The 18,640-nt window shown below is 30.7% G+C and overlaps 3 protein-coding genes across 3 annotated transcripts; 2 read left to right on the forward strand and 1 right to left on the reverse strand.

Moving 5' to 3' along the window:
* Window positions 1–4,157, forward strand: LOC134716638 (fibrinogen C domain-containing protein 1-like). Its single transcript, XM_063579648.1, has 5 exons — window positions 1–40; window positions 1,164–1,325; window positions 1,663–1,793; window positions 2,209–2,305; window positions 3,910–4,157. Exons 1-5 carry the CDS (start codon window positions 1–3, stop codon window positions 4,155–4,157), a joined length of 678 nt encoding a protein of 225 aa, XP_063435718.1.
* Window positions 4,158–6,443: 2,286 nt separating this feature from the next.
* LOC134716639 (TNF receptor-associated factor family protein DDB_G0272098-like) lies at window positions 6,444–8,569 on the reverse strand. Its single transcript, XM_063579649.1, has 3 exons — window positions 8,548–8,569; window positions 7,232–7,978; window positions 6,444–7,096 (listed from the first exon to the last, which is right to left on the reverse strand). The coding sequence occupies exons 1-3, from the start codon at window positions 8,567–8,569 to the stop codon at window positions 6,444–6,446; spliced, it is 1,422 nt and encodes a 473-aa protein (XP_063435719.1).
* A 2,910-nt stretch (window positions 8,570–11,479) lies between these two features.
* Window positions 11,480–18,113, forward strand: LOC134713960 (ryncolin-4-like). Its single transcript, XM_063575225.1, has 6 exons — window positions 11,480–11,587; window positions 12,071–12,199; window positions 12,331–12,461; window positions 13,407–13,503; window positions 16,639–16,803; window positions 17,817–18,113. Exons 1-6 carry the CDS (start codon window positions 11,503–11,505, stop codon window positions 18,062–18,064), a joined length of 855 nt encoding a protein of 284 aa, XP_063431295.1. The 5' UTR covers window positions 11,480–11,502; the 3' UTR covers window positions 18,065–18,113.
* The last annotated feature ends 527 nt before the right edge of the window (window positions 18,114–18,640 follow it).

Raw genomic sequence — 18,640 nt, forward strand, 5'->3', positions numbered from 1 at the left:
ATGTCGACTTTTTCTGATGTTTGTTTTGTCTATGTCAGAAGTAAGTATATTTAGATATATTATTATAGAAATCTTTCCACTTTCAAACTAGTACAGTTATTATCTGTCAGAAATATTAAGGAATTGAATAATTTGGGTCAATACCTTTATGAGACAGAGGAAATACGTTACACTTGACTGTTTGTTATGTACCGTTAATGAGATTAATGCTAAATATGTATATGTAAACTGTATTAACTGTGTATCTGTTTAATTCAATGAGCTGTATTTGTTTACAAAACAAAGTATTATTATTATTAATATGTATTAACTATAACATAAAAGTGGTTTCTGTTAAATAAATTTATATATTACTAGAACACACCCGGGATATCGCAAGTCAGTGACTGAATGAAAGTATATAACTATGCGTAAGCCTTATTTAGTATTTGTATAGTCATTTGATGAAGTCATGCCGATTATAAGATACACACTTTTCTCTGCTTTCAAACTCTTTCTGTGTGAACCCGTCGACCTGGAACTTATCAATTATTGGTAATATCAATTATTTGGAGAACAAAAGTCCTGGAATGGATAATATTTTAATCAACAGCATTGTCCTATATTAGTTAAAAATACGCCTTATTTTAAGTCCAGATTTTTAGTATTCGTATTGTTATGTTAGAAAGTCTTACTGATTGAAATACAACAATAGGGAACAATTTGACAATGGTTGAATTAAGTAGTGTCAACCCTGTGATTATGACCAGTGTATATAGCAAAATCCTAAATACACCGTTTGGTGGTGCGCCTGTCATATTCGGAACGTACAGATAAGATAATAGGTAACAGGTGAATATAGTTTTTGTATCGGTATTGGATTCGACCCGGAACTTGATAATTATTGGCAATTTAATTATGTGGAAAACAAAAGGGTCTGGAGTGGTGTAATTTTAATCTACACCATTGTCCTATATTAGCCATATATAAAGTTAAATTCTTTGATTTGCCGTTTTTACCCGGTTACGGCTGACAAATTGGACTTCGTTATATTAGTATTATAGATATAAAGTATCGATATGCTCTGTTTGATATAGAAGACACAGAGTTTAGAGAAAAAATATCCATATCAATGCCATTTATCTACATAATAAATTATTTGATGACATTTATTTCTGTTGTAGCGGTTACATTTTATGGGGATACAGCTAATAAAGTCGTTGGGTTACTCTCTGACAATTGTGCATGCAAAACAGTCAAAGAAAAACCACCAAAGAAAATAGTTAATGAAGAAGATGATGATGATGAAGAGGAGGAGGATGATGAACCCCAATCTTCATGCACAAGTATGAAAGCCATTTTTATAACTTATTGTAAAATAACTGATGTAATGTGTAAGTAAACATGACTGTTAATGTTTTGTCGAATTAATACCAAAATTTTATATATATAAATAAAAACATTAAAATCAAATCTTTAAAACAATAATTAAATAACAGTCAGTTACATCAAGATTGTCATAAACAGTTGGTAAAAACTGTTTTACCTTTAACTTTGCTTAGGGATAATAAATCACATGACTTGATATCGAGACAACTGATTTAATTCACTATAATTTATGCATCAAATAATCAACGGGCAAACATGTAACTTATTTTAATGGTAAACATTTATATATTTCAGTAACAAAACCAACTGACTGTGGTGATCTGGACAAATCAAATTGTAAAAGTGGAATTTACAAGATCTTTCCGGATAAAACGTCTGGTTTCAATGCTTTCTGTGAAATGAAGAAACATGGCGGGGGTTGGACTGTGAGTTTAAGATCATTCTAAATGAAAAATTAAAAAAGACATATTCATGATACTGCATATCAACAAACTACGAGTCAATGTATCACACAAGGAGAAATTCTGCATCCAGTGCAAATAATATTTGATTATGTTTTGCTTTTTTTATCTCTGAAAAAATGTATTTCTTGTTTTTTTTTCATTTATGATTAGTATCATCATTATAACTAACCTCGTCATTTATTTCAGTCAACGTATTATTTTCGTTTTTTTTTATTATTATTATTATAATTATTGGTATCATTTGTCATTTTCATTAACAATCGAAGACTTGTTGCATTTAAGTAATTATAAAAATATTTCATTTTCCATTGGGTTGGTTAAATTTAAATTACCATACGTCTATGTAAACACATTCGTTATTTGTTGTTCCTTCCAGGTTTTTCAACGTAAAATGAACGGAAAGACTAATTTCTATAGAGACTGGGCCACTTATAAACAAGGATTTGGTAACCAGAGTGAAGAATTTTGGTTGGGTAAAAAATACTGTTTACTTATATATACATATTTAATTGATATCATATACAGAAAGTTCAGTTCATCTCATATACTGTCATTGAGTCATAGCTAACAAATATAAACATTTGAAAGATTTGTAAGAATTGACTTTGAAATTAGATAAACTGGTTTACAACGATGGTTATTTATATAGTCATCGTAACTTTTCACTAACATATTTATCAATTGTATTCGTAAACAATGTTATTTCTACATGTCAACATGACATCGTTCTGAACTGATTATGACGTTGAGCGCTTTATTGTCAATACAGAATTTTTTTTTGATTATTTTGCATTTTTTTACCTGCATTATAGAGTTGATTGCTTTTCTGTACTGACTTTATCATACGTTAACACATTATGTGCCCGTCTTCTTAAGAAGTGAAACTCTTCGGTGACGATAATAACTTAATGTTTCCGTCTTTCCATGAATTCAGGTTTGCTGTCAGCCTTTATCATTGACCTGTTAATATGTGTTTTTCTTGAGACAACAACCCCACAAAAAAACACAGCTACATACATTCTTTGACAATACATAGGTGTAAAATTTAGTTGAATTATTAATATATCGGACATAATCACCTTATTCTTTTAAAAAAAAGATGTCATAAATACAAAATTTAAATTTGAATTTACATTAGGTAACGACAATCTACATCAACTTACCTCTGAAGGAAAGTATAAACTGAGGATTGATATGGAAGACTTCGAAAACAACAAAAAGTAAGCGTTGTATGAAAAGTTCACTGTTGGGAGCGAAAGTTCTAGTTATGTTTTGAGTGTTAGTGGTTATTCAGGCGATGCAGGTAATATGAAATAGAAGATGAGACAATTCTTTACAAGACACAAAAGGACATAGAAATCAACAACTTTAGGTCACCGTACAGCCTTCAACAATGAGTAAAGCCCATATAGCATAGTCAGCTGTGAAAGACCCCTGCATGACAATGTTTTTTTTCAAACAATTTAACCTTCCAATTTTTTTTTAATCGACTCATACTCATACAAGTTTTTCATCTTTGACTTTCTGTCTGATGATAGGAAAAAAAAATATGCTGACGTAATAATTTAACATATGGCAGATTTCAAGTCCACTGTGAATTTCAAAATTACATCTATACTTCAGGAACGAATGCAATGGAACACTTCCCATCAATCACAAGATCTGACTACGTAATGTATATATTATGACTCAAATTAACTTTAAAATCTAAGACATTAACAAATATTCACAATTTTCAAATAAGTCAATTATGATGCTGGTGTGTTGGTTTTAAAAGATTCATAAAACTCGCAGTTAAAAACCGTAGAGATGGTAAGTTCTTCAGGAGTAGTGAAAACCAAAAAAACTAGCCACATTCATTTATTATAAACTTCTTTTAAAAAAAATATCTATGTTTTTTTTTACTTGTATCAGAATCTATTCTCCATATCAAAGTACTGTAGATTAAGAAATTACAACAATTTTTAACATGCGAAACAGAGTTATTTGTTTGCCAATATCATGGTTATAACGCATTTTGGATATGACTTGATTATTTGAGTTTATATTGAAAGTAACATTCTACGTACATTTAAAGGAGATTCATTGACTTACCATAATGGACAGAAATTCTCAACAAAAGATAAGGATAACGACTCAGGTGGAGATCCATGTGCAGTGATGTACAAGGGAGGCTGGTGGTATAATTATTGTCACTTTAGCAACCTGAATGGGCCCTATCTAAAAGGGAAACATAAATCATTTGCTGATGGGATGGAATGGAAAACCTGGAAGGGGTATTACTACTCAATGAAAGAAACAGTCATGATGATCCACAAAGCCTAGGTAGATGAATATAAATTATGAACAATAAAAAATGCAATGTCCGATTTCGACTTTTTATGTTAAAATAATTATGCGTGGTCAGTCTTTCAGTGGATTTTGTTTTTATAGTATTTGTTTTTTCGTCGATGATATTGTTATTGTGTTTGTTAATTCCTTTTGGCCTAGGTTTATCTAATACCAGATTTTAAAAGATTCATTACAGTGACGTCCAAATCGTCTTCATTATTATATTTCATTAATTATAATTTTCATTTGAAATCAATAACAAACACCTACGATTAGGATTAGATCACACTTAAAGGTAGAATTTAAATCTTGGGTCGTCTTAGATATTTCAAAGTGTGAGTTATAAAACGTCGTTCCGAAACAAAGTATAACTGCTATGAAGTTGTTCTATAGTTGCACAACGAGGTTATAAAAAATGTATATAGTAGTGTGTATATATTCGTTATTAGGTCTCCCAAACAAAGTTTGGAGACTTATTGTTTTTTCTCTGTTCTTCTTATTTTTCTTCTTCTTCTTTTTGTTTTTCTTCCGCCACTTTTAAAAAATGAACTTGTCCGCAGCGTTTCTCCAAAACCACTTGTCAGATTTACTTAGGGTTTTATAAAATGTTAGACTAATAGGTCTAGGTGAGCCATCAATCGTTGGTTTGTGCATTGGGGTCTATTAAGAGGTATTTTGGGGGGCCGAAAGAAGGGAGGGTTTACTATAGAACCCTATAGGATTTTATTTTTCGAAAATTTTCAAATGAATATAACTTGAAAACTTTCAGTGATAAACACACACAGTCTTCAGAAATGATCACAAGACAATAAACCAAATCACATGAAATAAAGGGGGAATCCCTTGGGGGTCATTCTCATCCCATAAACTTGAGAATATGCTATTATCTTGTAAACCATCCAAATCCCTACCCCTAAACCATATATATTCTTGAATGTGACGATAAAACAAATTGAAAGATGTAAAAGGGAAGTCCCTGGGGGTCGCCCCAACCCGTTCAATTTGAGAATGTGCTATTATCTTGTAAACGGTTCAGATCCCTACCCCTAAACCATATATATTCTTGTAGGTGACAACAAAACAAATCAAAAGAAATAAAAGGGAAGTCCCTAGGGGGTCACCCAACCCCTCTTGTTTGAAAACATGTAAACGGTCCATATCCCCACCCTAAACCATATTTATTCTTGAATGGGACACTTAATCAAATCAAATGAATAAGGGGGCTTTGTTTGGAAGACTTCGTAACAGCATCCTGTTACAATTACTTCTTGTTGTATATGGTATTATCATCGTTGGAAGTGATGCTATTGTACGGAGTATGATATAATTGTAAAACTTGATTTAATAAATTTAAAAAAATGCAGTTGTGCTTGGTTAGGTTGTGACAATTTGCAATTTGTTTCAGCAAAACTTAGTGCTCAGAAAGGGCGATTAACTAAGAAGCACGTTTACAATATTTAATGTTATTACGTCACATTTTTCTTTTTTAAAAGAGAATGAGAAGATCAGAGGGTTGGTGTTTATGTATTATTTTCATCTTCATGGCATTGTACTTGCGTTCGGAATAATTTCATTATCTCTTACATTTTATGAATGAGGTAAATCAAGTGTTTACGTTTTTGGTATACAAAAATAATATATACCAAAAAAAAAACCCCAGAACATCGTTACGAGGGTCCAGACACTGCATTGGTCTTCACGGATTAATTTGAAAAGATAGATATGAAAATTCCTATTGAGTACACCTGTTTCACATTTCAACGAAGTCTTAAGAATAGTTTGAATTATTTATTCGACACACAAATATTTTTAATTTATGTTTCAAAATGTCCTGTAAGATTTTCTTGTCCTTGATGTATTACCAATGCTTTGTATTTGCCTATTATTAGTGTTAAAGTAGTGAATGGTTTACTAAGTGGAGCAACAATTGTACTTTAATTATGTCGCCAGTTTGGCAGTTGGTTACTTATCCATCTACCCTCAAACGTTGTCTGTACAGTTCCAATATGTCACATCCATTAAAGTCAAACAGCACTCTATTTGTCCATCTTCTGTTGAACATGGAACATTTTTAACCCTAACTTTAGTGTACCTCTGAATATTCGTTTTGGGTTATTTTGGATTTAAACTATTGGATTGTCTGTTACTGATTTGATTTCTATTGAATTTTCTGTAAATGTTTTGAATTCTATTAATTGGTTTGTCTGTAACTGTTTTGATTTCTATTGGATTGTCTGTTACTGTTTTTATTTCTATTGGTTTATTTGTTGTCTGAAATTTCTATTGGTCTATTTGTTGTCTGAAATTATTTTGAACTCTATTACAGTGTCTGTAACTGTTTTGATTTCTATTGGATTGTCTGTTACTGTTTTGATTTCTATTGGATTGTCTGTAACTGTTTTGATTTCTATTAATTGGTTTTTCTGTAACTGTTTTGATTTCTATTGGATTGTCTGTTACTCTTTTGATTTTTATTGGATTGTCTGCAACCGTTTTGATTTCTATTGGATTGTCTGTAACTGTTTTGATTTCTATTGGATTTTCTGTAACTGTTTTGATTTCTATTGGATTGTCTGTAACTGTTTTGATTTCTATTGATTTGTCTGTAACTGTTTTGATTTCTATTGGATTGTCTGTAACTGTTTTGATTTCTATTGGATTGTCTGTAACCGTTTTGATTTCTATTGGATTGTCTGTAACTGTTTTGATTTCTATTGGATTGTCTGTAACTGTTTTGATTTCTATTGGATTGTCTGTAACCGTTTTGATTTCTATTGGATTGTCTGTAACTGTTTTGATTTCTATTGGATTGTCTGTAACTGTTTTGATTTTTATTGGTTTGTCTGTAACTGTTTTGATTTCTATTGATTTGTGTGTAACTGTTTTGATTTCTATTGGATTGTCTGTAACTGTTTTGATTTCTATTGGATTGTCTGTAACCGTTTTGATTTCTATTAATTGATTTGTCTGTAACTGTTTTGATTTCTATTGGATTGTCTGTAACTGTTTTGATTTCTATTGGATTGTCTGTAACCGTTTTGATTTCTATTGATTGATTTGTCTGTAACCGTTTTGATTTCTATTAATTGATTTGTCTGTAACTGTTTTGATTTCTTTTGTATTTTCTGTAACTGTTTTGATTTCTATTGGTTTGTCTGTAACTGTTTTGATTTCTATTGGATTGTCTGTAACTGTTTTGATTTTTATTTGATTGTCTGTAACCGTTTTGATTTCTATAGGATTGTCTGTAACCGTTTTGATTTCTATTGGATTGTCTGTAACTGTTTTGATTTCTATTGGATTTTCTGTAACTGTTTTGATTTCTTTTGGATTGTCTGTAACTGTTTTGATTTCTATTGATTTGTCTGTAACTGTTTTGATTTCTATTGGATTGTCTGTAACTGTTTTGATTTCTATTGGATTGTCTGTAACCGTTTTGATTTCTATTGATTTATCTGTAACTGTTTTGATTTTAATTGGATTGTCTGTAACCGTTTTGATTTCTATTGGATTGTCTGTAACTGTTTTGATTTCTATTGGATTGTCTGTAACTGTTTTGATTTCTATTGGATTGTCTGTAACTGTTTTGATTTCTATTGTATTTTCTGTAACTGTTTTGATTTCTATTGGATTGACTGTAACTGTTTTGATTTCTATTGATTTGTGTGTAACTGTTTTGATTTCTATTGGATTGTCTGTAACTGTTTTGATTTCTATTGGATTGTCTGTAACCGTTTTGATTTCTATTGGTTTATCTGTAACTGTTTTGATTTCTATTGGATTGTCTGTAACTGTTTTGATTTCTATTGGATTGTCTGTAACCGTTTTGATTTCTTTGGTTTTTTCCCTAACTGTTTTGATTTCTTTTGGTTTTTCAGACAGCAACTAGGCGAATTTATTTCCTGTTTCATCATTGAAAACTACACAATCATTTTATTTCACGAAATTTGTTGATTAACACAGTAGTCCTATTATGTTTTTTTCTCTTAGATATGTAATATGGCTTGCATATAAAATAATTCATTACTTAATTATAACATATAACAGATAAAACTAAGAAAAATCGGAAAAAAGTCATGCAGTGGTACCATGATCTCTTTTCAACGTATTTCAACGTTATAAATATAGTTATATGATTAGTGTACAAGATTTGCAGTCCTTTTTTATGTTGTTTCTGCAAACTTGTCTCCCGTAAAGAAATTAAGCAAAACTGCCGTATAGACAATCATCTTGGTGTCCTTTATGTTTCTTCTTAAAGGTTGACAACCATAACAAGAAAAGGTTTATACCTTAACAAGAAAAGGTTTATATTAGAAACATGCAATGAAAATTGATTTTTACAATATGTTACATGTTTTGCTAGTTACCTTTATTTTCTACTTACTTGTGTGCTGTAAAATGTGCATTATGACTAAATGGATATGGATACTTTTATATGTTATTTGGAAATACAAGTATATCTGAATAATGGCATTTTAAAAATATTCTTGAAATACGACATTAGCGAGTTGGTTATCCAGGACCATTTAAAGTTACACTGATAATTAAGCTAACTTATATAAATATTTTTTTTGCAAATATTGCATTAAATAGGTTAAATAAAACCTTTCCTAAGTTTGCAATTATAAACTGCATTTGGTTTGTTTGATATGTTTGACAGCAAATGACACTAGTTCTCTGTATAAAGGTAAATAGAGAAAAAACATCAAAATGCAGCAAACAACTTAAAAAAAAACCACCGAGTAGCCTTTTGGAAAAGTATTTACAATATAGTTTTCAGCATTACATATTTTTTTGTTCCGTTTCAATTCTCTTAAAAATCACCCAAATTTGTAAAATTATAAGCATTCTTTTTAATATTCACGTTGTTATTCGACAGTGTGATTTTCTTACTCGTATTTAACAGTTTTGATACGAGATACAATTTTTTGTTCGACTTTATTTCTACTGACTAAAATCTTATCTTGTAAATAATTTCTTCTTATTTGTATTTAAATTATTTGTTTTTTATTTCATCAAAGTAAACAAAATCATATCTATAGTTTTTTGCATATTTTATCTTGTATCAAATCAAATTTGTTTTGCTTTCTTGTGTATATTCGTCTTGTATTATTTTGTTTCATCGTCTGTTCGCCCCTCCCATATCAGATATAACATAATAGAATCGGAGTTCAACATGAAATTATCATAACATCAACTTGACACTCAGTACACATGATTCTTCGACGTAGTAAAAACCTTTAAAAGTATATACATACACACCTATACAATAAAAAATCATTTGTTGTAATTTAAGACATAAATACTCAGTCACGAAATAGCTTGCTTTTGAAGTAGGCAAAATTATTTCATACATGACAATTGACCACTTAAAGATTTTACGTTGTTCATGGTGAAGAAAAACATCGTTTCCTTTGATAAATAGGTCTTAAAAATAACATATACGTTCAAACTGCATTTTCAATTTCTTTGAATGAAGAGGATGAGTTTTTAGTTAGTTTTCTCGTTTGAATTGTTTTACATTGTCATATCTGACTATGCGGTATGGCCTCTGCTCATTACTCATAGCCGAATATTTGAAAGTCAATCATGTATTATGACCAAAATATGAAGAGCTTTTAACCAAAAACAGACCTAACAAGAATGTGTCCACAGTACACGGATGCCCCACTCGCACTATCATTTTCTATGTTTACTGGACCGTGAAATTGGAATAAATTGTCTAATTTGGCATTTAAATTAGAAATGATCTTATCAAAGGAAACATGTATACTAAGTTTCAAGTTGATTGGACTTCAACTACATCAAAAACTACCTTGACCAAAAAATTTAACCTGAAGTGTATTAGACGGACGAACGAACAGACAGACAAACGGACGAACGGACGAACGGACGCACAGCCCAGAAAACATAATGCCCCTCTACTATCGTAGGTGGGGCATAAAAATTAGCCGAATCCAACAACGAAAGAAATATGCCGAAATGTACGGACATGAAATGTATTACTTAATTTTTTTTAGTAGAAAAAAATTAATCAAGAAGTCTTATCGTGTGAATATTTAGATTAAGAACGTATAATTTTACAAATTGTGGTGTCTTTTAATGTTAAGTGTAACGGATCATTTCTACGTAACAGTGAAATATTACATGCTGAAAATTCCATGGTAAATACTATGTACCATAAGGTACCTTTATGCCTTTTTTGACAAATATTTGCTGCATTCTGATGTTTATCTATTTTCACCTTCAGTTAGTTAGCAAAATTAACGCAATTCCGCTAAGAATTTCATTCGTTTTAAATGATCACCGAAAAGTGTCGCTAGCAAAATAGAAAAGAGATATTTATTTAGAAAACAATAAGGATACAACTAAGCGGAAAAAATGGCACCGTACAAGCAGACGTATATTTTTTAATAGACAATGATTTATTGTCATGAAATGAAAACAGAAGAGAAGTTGAACATAGGTATTAATACTTAACAACGTTACCTATACATTGGTATAATTCAAGTGTAAAAAATATTTGAAATTTATTTGACTGTACACAAGAAATTCGACACGGTTTCGGATGCTTGTTTAAAATTAACTACTGACATTGCAATCGAATAAGCACAGTATAAACAGTACAGCTACACCACATTCAGGAGAAAGATAAAAAAAGGTTTACTTATTTGGGATGTCAACACTTTAAAACGTGCTCTCTGTTGGGACAAAAGAAAATTTCATCATTTAGATCCCGTCATATTTCTTTCTTTCTGACAATTCCATTCTGAAATGAATTATCATCTAGAAATTTACAATTAAATGATTCACCAAAAATCATTGCCCCCACAATAATTGAATGATCGGTGCTTCGATAAATGTTAATCAAGAAGAGCGTTTCGAACACACACATGTCATCAAAAGATATTTTCATTAACATATTTTATTCAAAAGGCAAAAACAAACTGACTAAAGAGTAGAGTTCAAATGCCCTTCCCAATTATTGTTAATTATAGAGAAATGCAGACTTTAGAGAAAATGCAATGCAATTTCCGATATGATTAATGTTTCCAACTCTTTTTAGAATAGTTAATCGTCACTGACATGAAATAATATCTAAAACAATGTTGATATGATTCTTTAATATAAATTAGTTAACGATCTGGCTAAAATTATACACGTGAGAGCGCTTACAAACAAATTTTTCATGTAAACAGCATATAAGGAAATAGAAAACATAGGTAACTAGCCAAATATGTAACACATTATAAAAAATCAATTTACAATGCATGTATATAGAAAAACTTTTGATAAGGTTATCAAACTTTCTTTAAGGGAAAACATCAAGAACACCAAGATGATTTTCTATATGACAATATTGCTAATCTTCTATACAGAAAACACGCTTTTACACACAGCACTAGGAAAGGACAGCAGACCTGGTAAGTTATTCTTTTTATCATGATACTATATTCATTACTTTTGAATAAGGTGAAAAAAAAATTAACGGTAAAAAATATTTGAAATCCAAAGCTTATATAAAAGATGAAGAGCTATAATCCAAAAGTTCCAACAAGTATAGCCAAATCCGTGAAAGGAATCAGAGCTTTGCATGAGAGAGATACATTCCTTAATTTATAATAATTTCCATCATTTTGTAACAGCAAATTTTAATAACACCAAAAAATCCGTATTGTCATGCCAGTACCGAAGTACTGGCTACTAGGGTGAAAAGATATCATTGAGCTAATAAAAGATCTTATTTTCTCTTTTTTTTCTTGGTTTCTTTACATCCATTAAACATTATAGTTAAGATATGAATTATTTCATCTGCTATATCACAAACATGTTTTAGAGAACAATTATTAATATGGATGGGACCATTATGCTGTAAACTATCCTAATAATTATTGAATCGTTTGTAGCTGATACAATTTACGACGAAGAAACGAATAAAATTGTCGGGTGGCTCTATAACAAAATTGCGAGCATTACAGAAAATCCAAAAGAAACAACGGATTATGATGATGGGGAGTCCGAACTGACATGCAAAGGTATGAAATTTATTTATATACTCTAATTCAAAAAATCATATGTCTCAAGTAAATAAACTCATCATAGATACCAGGACTAAATTTTGTGCAAAACCGTCATGTATATTTAAGTATATATATTGTATTTTCAGTAAAACGACCAACCGATTGCGGTGATCTAGACAAATCAACTTGTAAAAGTGGAATTTACAAGATCTTCCCTTACAAAACATATGGTTTCAATGTTTTTTGTGAAATGGAGAAACATGGTGGGGGTTGGACTGTGAGTTTAAAGAGATTACTAGATGAAAAAAATGATGGGTTAATGAAGTATTCAGTTAACATACGATTAAAAAGATTACGTACAATTTTGTTTTATATAAACTGATTGTAAATACATTTCCTCCAACCAAGTAAACATTTTATATCTAGCAAGTTATGTTATCTTTTAAACTAGATCCTAACAAAAAAATCAGATTTTGGTTTATATATATATATTATATATATAAATATAAATGTCTAAGAATATAACTTAAACACTTTATTAATACATTTGAAAGTTCTATAAGATTTTGAATAGAAATACGCAATATTTCGCTTAGCAAATTAGCTTCATCAGGCGTGTGCTATCTCGCAAGGGGAAATCGGATGCATGACAAAAATATATTTGTAGCTTAATCTACATATGATTTGAGGAAAAGTGTAACATATTTTTATTGATGTTGCGTAAAATATGTTTGTAGCTACAACTACATAAAGTTAGAATAAAAGTTGAACACATTTATTAATAGAAATTACAAATTAGCTCATAGAAATTCATACAATTTATCGAACATCAATAAACGTGTTAAACGTCGTCATCGGTAACGTTTATTAGCGACATTATTATCTAGTCAAGGTCGTCTTAATATAGTACAACGTAGTAACAACTTAAAACGAAAGTTGAAGTATATAACTTTAAAAGAAATAGCTTCTAGATTATCGTTCATCTATTCAATTATTCTTAATAAAAAAAAAATCTTCGTAATTCTCATTTGTTCCGTTGTATTATCTGAACACTGATAAAATGGGAAAATGAAGTAATTATATATATATCAAGGGTAATTTTTGTTTTTAAATTACCCTTGAAAGACTTTAATCGAATTACGATAATAATTTTCTTGGCATTGCAATTTTAAATAAATTGGACGAATATTTGAGCATATTTGGTATATACTATTCTTTTCAGGTTATTCAACGTAGAATGAACGGAAAGACAACGTTCTATAGGAACTGGTATTCTTATAAGCGAGGATTTGGTAACCAATGGGAAGAATTTTGGTTGGGTAATACATTCTTTACATATATAGGGAGTAATGTTTAAGATATCATCAGGTCATCTATCTGATACAGGTATTTTATTCATAAAGAAACAAATCATACGAACTGTTTTAATATAGAATAATACAAAGAAGAAGTGGTATGATTGCCAATGAAACATCACTCCACAAGGTACCAAAATGACACAGAAATATACAGTAATGAGCAAAGCCCAAACGTCATAGTCAGCTATAAAAGGCTCCGAAATGACAATGTAAAACAATGCAAACGTGAAAACTCACGGCCTTATTTATATATATAAAAAAAAATGAACAAAAATCAAATATGTAACACATAAACAAACAACAGCCACTGAATTAAAGGCTCCTGACTTTGGACAGGCACATAAAAAAAATGCCTTTTTTAAAGCAATACAATTTTATTTTTATGTTCTTGGTCAGTCATTGTGGACGCATGTTATGTTCATCCATTTATTTATGTATTTATTTACAAGATTGGTCGTTTATATAAATATACAGTGTTAATTTCCATTGTTTAACGCACGCGTACATTTTAGATAAATAAATTGAATACAAACTATGGTTTCTTATTTGCGCATTAAGATTAAAAATTCGTATGGATCATTACATTCATTTATCTATAACTCCGTCTTGTATTGTTCGGTCGTACTATTGCAAATATTCAATTTCATGACTGTATCTTGTGTTTCCATCAGTTTCCCATGGTTCTATGACCTGGTGTTTTACTGTCTAATCTTACCGTTTAACATTTATTAACATAACTGCACGACTTTGCCACGAAGACCCTTTCAACAAAATCGGCTTTGTTTTTTTTTACAAGGAACTGTTGACCAGACTATGACTTTTTTACTCTTGACCTATGCATTTGGGTGTGTCTCTTGGTATGATTACCTTGACGTCAAATCAGGAGTCACTGGTTTTTTTTTAATTCTTGTATATGTTTTTAATTCTAAGTTCAGTTTTATGTTATGGAGTTTGAACTAGTACACATTTTGTTAAAGGGCCATCTGAAGCCCGCCTCCGGGAGAGGAATTTTATCGCATTTGTGAAGACCCATTGGCGGCCTTCAACTGCTATTTTGTCAAGTAACTGTCTCTTTTACACATTCCACATTTCCATTCTTATTTTTTTTAGGAAAGTTTGGTTCAAATGAAAACTAAATCCTTTAATTTCCGTGAAAATTAGAGAAAACGTTTACTGCTTCAGTAGCACCATGTGCTGCCTGTTGTGATATATAATGCAAAAATGTTTCAATCATTTTACCTTAGATTTTATTTCATAGGCATGTAGATATGGGTAGTCTATTTTTACATCTTAAAAGTTCACATAGAAGGTATACGCATATTAATAAACTAAATCTAGCGAAACACTTTCTTCTGCTGGTCACATGTCACTTGTAACTTTATTAAAATAAATGCAGAACGTGTATATGGCCCACAGATTCCCCTGATTGTGGAATAACACGAGTTAACTTCATATATGCAGGACTCAATAATTGTGACCATTTTGTGACCAATAAAATAATAACTCATGAACGGTAAAATTGACCCTTCCAAATTTTAAATTTGATTTTTTGCTATGTGATAATAATCATTGTCCAAGGTAAGGGGATGGTGGGGAGCCCGCTAACGTGTTTAACCCAGACTTATTCTGTATGTATGAGCCTGTCCTAAGTCAGGAGCCTGTTATACAGTGATTGCCGTTTGTTAATATGTTACATATTTGTGTTTCGCGTCTGAATTGTTTTACATTGTCATCTCGGTGCCTTTCATAGCTGACTATGCGGTATGGACTTTGCTCATTGCTCAAGTTCGTATGGTGACCTATGATTGTTAATTTCTGTGTCATGTCGTCTCTTGTAGAGAGTTCTCATTGGCACTCATGTTACATCTTCTCTTTTATTTAAAAAAAATGTGTGTATGATTTTTGTAGTACTCGATTGAGACAAACTAAAGTTAAGAGAACGGAACCCATTTTAGGGACATTCGGGACGGACGGTAGGACTATTGTTACACTTTATTGTTACACTTACCCTTCCGGAGCACCCGAGATCACCCCTAGTTTTTGGTGGGGTTCGTGTTGTTTATTCTTTAGTTTTCTATGTTGTGTCATGTGTACAATTGTTTTTCTGTTTGTCTTTTTCATTTTTAGCCATGGCGTTGTCAGTTTGTTTTAGATTTACGAGTTTGACTGTCCCTTTGGTATCTTTCGTCCCTCTTTTATGCCCCTCACCGATGGCTCCAACCATAGATGTATTACATCTCTGCTCCAACACAAAAGACTATTGTGATGTTGATACTCATCCCACTAGCACCGTCATTAACATACACACAATTTTATGATAAAAATATTCTATCTTAATTAAAGATCTCTCTATATTTTTGGCCGAATGATTATATGCATCCCCTTCCAAAGGATTTGTTACACATACTTCACATGCATTTTTATCTGAAATTATTACAAAGCCAATTAAATAAAATCCAGTCGAACTTGAAAATAAATGAGCAATCAAATAAATATGCAAGTCGTCAAATGGTCAACTGGTTAGATGCACATATCATTGTCCATTTGAACGACATGTCCTAATTGGGTGGTTTTAAAACGTCTAGAAACTTCTAGAAATATAAGCTGAAATAAGGGACGAGTAAAGGAGAAAACATTGAAAACAGAACGCCTGAATTAAATTTAAGGATGTTCGATATACTGTATATTGCGGGGTATTTTTAAAATCTATACGATGCTTTACGTTTATCTAGTTTTTTAATTAAAATATTCAAAGTGAGAAGATAAGCTTCCTTTACCATCGATACTGAAATGTTTAATGTAATGCAACAATTTTAGTGTCTTTGACCTACTTAATCTTGTTAAAAGAGTTGTTCCCCTTTTGTCAGTAATTGGGTTTTTGTTTGTGACGTCATCTTTGTCTGATTAAAATATAGAAAAGGAAGCTGATGTGTTTTATGTGTCCGTATGTAATCGCCTCCATCCATGCTACCAGTGATATTCTGTAAACAAGACCAGGTTTCAAACTGTTAAAATATGTTCGCGGCTTCCAAGAAATCACACCTTCGTACACCTTTATTATTCAGTTCAAGTGCTTTTAAGCTAAATTTACTTTAGGTAACGACCATCTACATCAACTTACATCTCAAGGAAAATATAAATTGAGGATTGATCTGAAAGACTTCGATAACAACCAAAAGTATGCCCTGTATAAGAAATTCAGTGTTGGTAGAGAGAGGTCTGGTTATGTTTTGGATGTTAGTGGTTATTCTGGTAATGCAGGTAAGCCGTTTGTATTTCTGTATTGCTAACCCCCTTTAAATTATTGGACTATATTGTTACCCTTATATCTATCAAATATATTCCTTCCATCTTAAACTGATAAAAGGAAAACATTATTACATTGAGGAAATATTGAACATAATTTAGCAGATCTTAAGTCTATTGTTAAATTCAAAATAAAATCTAAATAATATTCAAATGTCTTTTTTTTCATTTATTCTTTTGTCAAATTTTCCTATTTTTATAAATAAAAAAAATCAATGCACTAGGTGCACATACAAATAAAAATCTATTAAATGCGTAATTATTTTAATCATTTATTTGTTTGAATGTGAAAGGACAAAAATATCTATTAACTCTTGTATCAGTTACTTTTAGTGTAAACTACCATTAACATGGAAGTAAATAACTTTAAAGGATCGCAAAATAATAACAAAAATGGTACAATTGCTTATGTAAGTTTTTCGATAACTAGATATAATTAGAAATCAACACGGATTGTTTAGATTAATCTAAATTTTAAGGATGCAGGATAACTATCAATCACGATTAAATATTTGAAAATTTTGTTCACTTTTCCATTTTGTATTTTGGTAGTGCTGTAAACACTCAATGCGATTTTTCTTAAATAAAATAATGTATTGTATCGTTTTGCACATCGATGCAATGCCTTCATAAGAAAGATCTTGATTTTAGAAATTTTCTATGGTAAATATATATAAATACTAAATCTCATTGTGCTTATACATTTATATGAAATAAAACACATATGTAAGATATATGAAACATCAAAATACCTCAGTACAATATTCTTTATTGTTAAAGCATAGACACAACACGTTCGATTTTTCAACAGAAATAGTAATGATTTGTTTATTTATATATTGTTAAAAAAATGTTACATTTTGCATGCAAACACATAGTAACAAAATTTACAATGCCAATTTTGTTATTCATTTGGATATGAGTTGAATATTTAAATTGAAATTCCAAGATAATATGTATATTTACAGGGGATTCGATGGCTTATCAGAACAGAATGAAATTCTCAACGAAAGATAAGGATAACGATCATTATAGCAGGTCATGTGCAGTGAGGTTCAAGGGCGTCTGGTGGTATAGAGGATGTCACCTCAGCAACCTGAATGGACTATATCTGAAAGGGAAACATAAATCATTTGCTAATGGAATCGACTGGAAGACCTGGAAGGGTTATCACTACTCGCTTAAAGAAACAGTCATGATGATCCGCAAAGCCTAGATAGTTGAAATATGAATCATTAACACAAAAACAAAATGCAAATTTTGAATTCGATTCCTTTGCTTTTAAATTATTATGTGTGTCTCAGTCTTTCATTGGATTTCGGATTCATAGTGTTTTTGCTTTCCGTAAAATGTTTTGAGTGTAGTTGTTTGTTCCCTAGTGTCGAGGTTTTATCTAATCGCAGACTTCAAAGATGTATTACAGTCCGAATCGACTTTTTAATATTATTTAGTTGATTTACTTTAATTTTTGTCAGATCGTATCGGCAAATTCCTGATTCGTATTCATATATAACGCCACTATTCCGTTGTTTGAACAAAACTAGCAAAATAAAAATGCACAATAACTAACTATTTTACCGACATATAAACCTTTCAGTTATATACATAAAGCCATATTGTATACTTTTATTCAAACATTATGTATTTGCTCTTCTTTTAGTTTCCTTAACTTATCAAGTCAGAAAATGTATAGCACATACATATTGTTATTAGAAGGAAAAATTCAAACGGGCAAAACTAACGGCCAAAAAAAAATTAATGCCCTACGTTGTGCACTTCTTAATCGACGTTT

This window comes from Mytilus trossulus, chromosome 4 (genome assembly GCF_036588685.1).
Source record: "Mytilus trossulus isolate FHL-02 chromosome 4, PNRI_Mtr1.1.1.hap1, whole genome shotgun sequence".
NCBI lineage: Eukaryota > Metazoa > Mollusca > Bivalvia > Mytilida > Mytilidae > Mytilus > Mytilus trossulus.